General features: G+C 35.5%; 1 protein-coding gene across 1 annotated transcript in view; it reads left to right on the top strand.

Annotated features, from left to right (window-relative positions):
* The first annotated feature begins 1,445 nt into the window (after positions 1 to 1,445).
* LOC106879041 (sphingosine-1-phosphate lyase 1) overlaps positions 1,446 to 2,223 on the top strand; it is a 54,104-nt gene continuing 53,326 nt past the window's right edge. Inside the window, exon 1 of the mRNA XM_014928455.2 lies at positions 1,446 to 1,845. Within this exon, the coding sequence (XP_014783941.1) occupies positions 1,816 to 1,845 (30 nt within the window). The 5' untranslated portion in view covers positions 1,446 to 1,815. The remainder of the gene's footprint in view (positions 1,846 to 2,223) is intronic.

Raw genomic sequence — 2,223 nt, forward strand, 5'->3', positions numbered from 1 at the left:
AAAAAAAAAAAAAAGAAGAAAAAAAAGTAAGTCTGTAACAAAATTCGAAAGCAAAAAAAAAAAACTGTAACCTTTACTCTTCTGAAATCACTGTGGATATATTTCGGTTATGTGCTTGATAAACATCTGAAAGTTCTCCTACGAATTCTCACACTTCATATCATAGTAATCACGGTACATTGCCTCATCAATATGTGACCATTTCATGTTACCACATGATCCACTTTTGTATTTCAGTCTACGTTTTATCCGTGACCAGAATGCCTCTACACTATTGGTACAGACCCCACTAACGGGATCAACAAAATTCCGTGAATGGTTCACGGTACCATGAATGTATCCCAGTTTCTGAAGATTTTGGTAACTGGGCCACATATCCGTGAAAATCGTAGTTCCTGGCGCCACATTTTCAAAGATTGCAGCTTCTGAAGTTTCAGCCTTTCTATCAGTTATATGTTGTAGGTAGCCCTTTTTCTGAGTGACATCGTAAAAGCCTATCACCCAAAAGTTTTCAACCATTCTGCCAACCTCATATTTCCTCTTGAAAAGCAGGCTTTCATCCACTCATACAGGTGTGGTTCAGTCCACCTAATTTTTTCTTATCTTTCAGTAACTTGGCTGAACATATTTCTCGGCAGTAATCGTACCATTGAATGGCTGTGTCGTTGCTAATATTGTTCCAACTCATGGAACAGGTTACTGGCAATTCAGATATAAAGTCTGCTATTATTTGAAATAATGTAAACACTGTCAAGTGGCATTTCTCTTAAATTCTATGGGGAGGGGGGGTCGAAGTGGGGTGTTAGGGAGGTGGAATTCAAAAAAATTTATAGGGGGAATCACATGACCGTGATATGTAGAACACATTATCGAAAGCGAAAATCACCAAAATGAAAAAATAAAAAAGTTACAGCGGTTTTCCCTCAGTGTCTAATCCCAATGTGCACCAAGGGCCAGTTTACACAGAATACAAATTATATAGAGAATTAAAGGGGTTGAAAAAAAGTAATAGAAATCCAACAGCTATTTCTGGGGTCTCTGTGGTCCAAAATAATGTTTATAGATCGATTCTGTCGTAGGATTAGGCAAGCTTCCACCTTTAGGGAAGATATCTTACATTCGAGGTGTTGAAAGAAAGTTCTAAGTTTTGTATTCTGTGGAAGTTGGACCTTTTTGTACATAAACATATTTTGTATTCCATGTTTTTAAGATACTTTATATTTTGATCTGCCTAACTTGCTTATCTCTACATTTACTTCTACACTAGCTCAAGTTTAAATCTCTTGAGCACTACTAAGTGTATTCTATACGGAGAATATCTGATTCTCATCTATGAACTATATATATATGTGTCTGTGTATCAATTAACAGAAACGCATACACACATGTATGTGCGTGTGTCTACGTATACGTTTAATTTTAGTAATCTTACTTCAATTTTAACTGACGATCTCACATAAAGTCACTTGCTAAACAAATACAGCTCCCTTACAGTTCGTTTTAAACCGAATCCTCTCACTCAATATGTTGGCTTGTATAACAGTATAGCCACAGTTTATGACCTCATCATAGTCCATGGGACAAACTAATTCCCCACCACCTTTTCCCATATGATCAGCTGGTGTTTATTGAGCACATGTGCTTATGACGTTAAAAGAGAGGGTGAAGAAAAACGTGAGTCAAAAACCTACGTAATTTTCCGAAAATTGACGGAAACAAGTATTTTGGTTGTCGCTGAAATTGCGCTGGAATCCCCGGTTTAGTGAGGCGATTCACAGAACTTATGAATTACATTTCATAAAACAATCTACGAATATGGCTAGTGAAACGATGAATTTATTAATGGTTCGTATGCTAATTTTTATTGTTTATTTATTGTTCTTTTTGTGTTACTGTTTGTTTTGTTTTTTTAATAATTTACGTTCATTGTAAATTGAATTTCGTAGTAGAAGGAATATACTTGTTACAAGACAAACATACGAAATAGTAGATTTTCAATTAATAACAGCAACCCCTTATTTTCTATATATGATATGCCCAGTACTGGGAAGGCTATAGTTCGAATGAGTACTCAATACATGTGTTAGCTAGAGTGGGTATGATTATTTACTCTCCTAGGGCCTATGCTAAAACACACACACACGCAGTTTGAATCGATCAAAAACTCTAAAACTGTCAACATAAACGGGTTCAATAACGTTCATATATATATATATATATATA

This window comes from Octopus bimaculoides, chromosome 5 (assembly GCF_001194135.2).
Source record: "Octopus bimaculoides isolate UCB-OBI-ISO-001 chromosome 5, ASM119413v2, whole genome shotgun sequence".
Classification (NCBI taxonomy): Eukaryota; Metazoa; Mollusca; class Cephalopoda; order Octopoda; family Octopodidae; genus Octopus; species Octopus bimaculoides.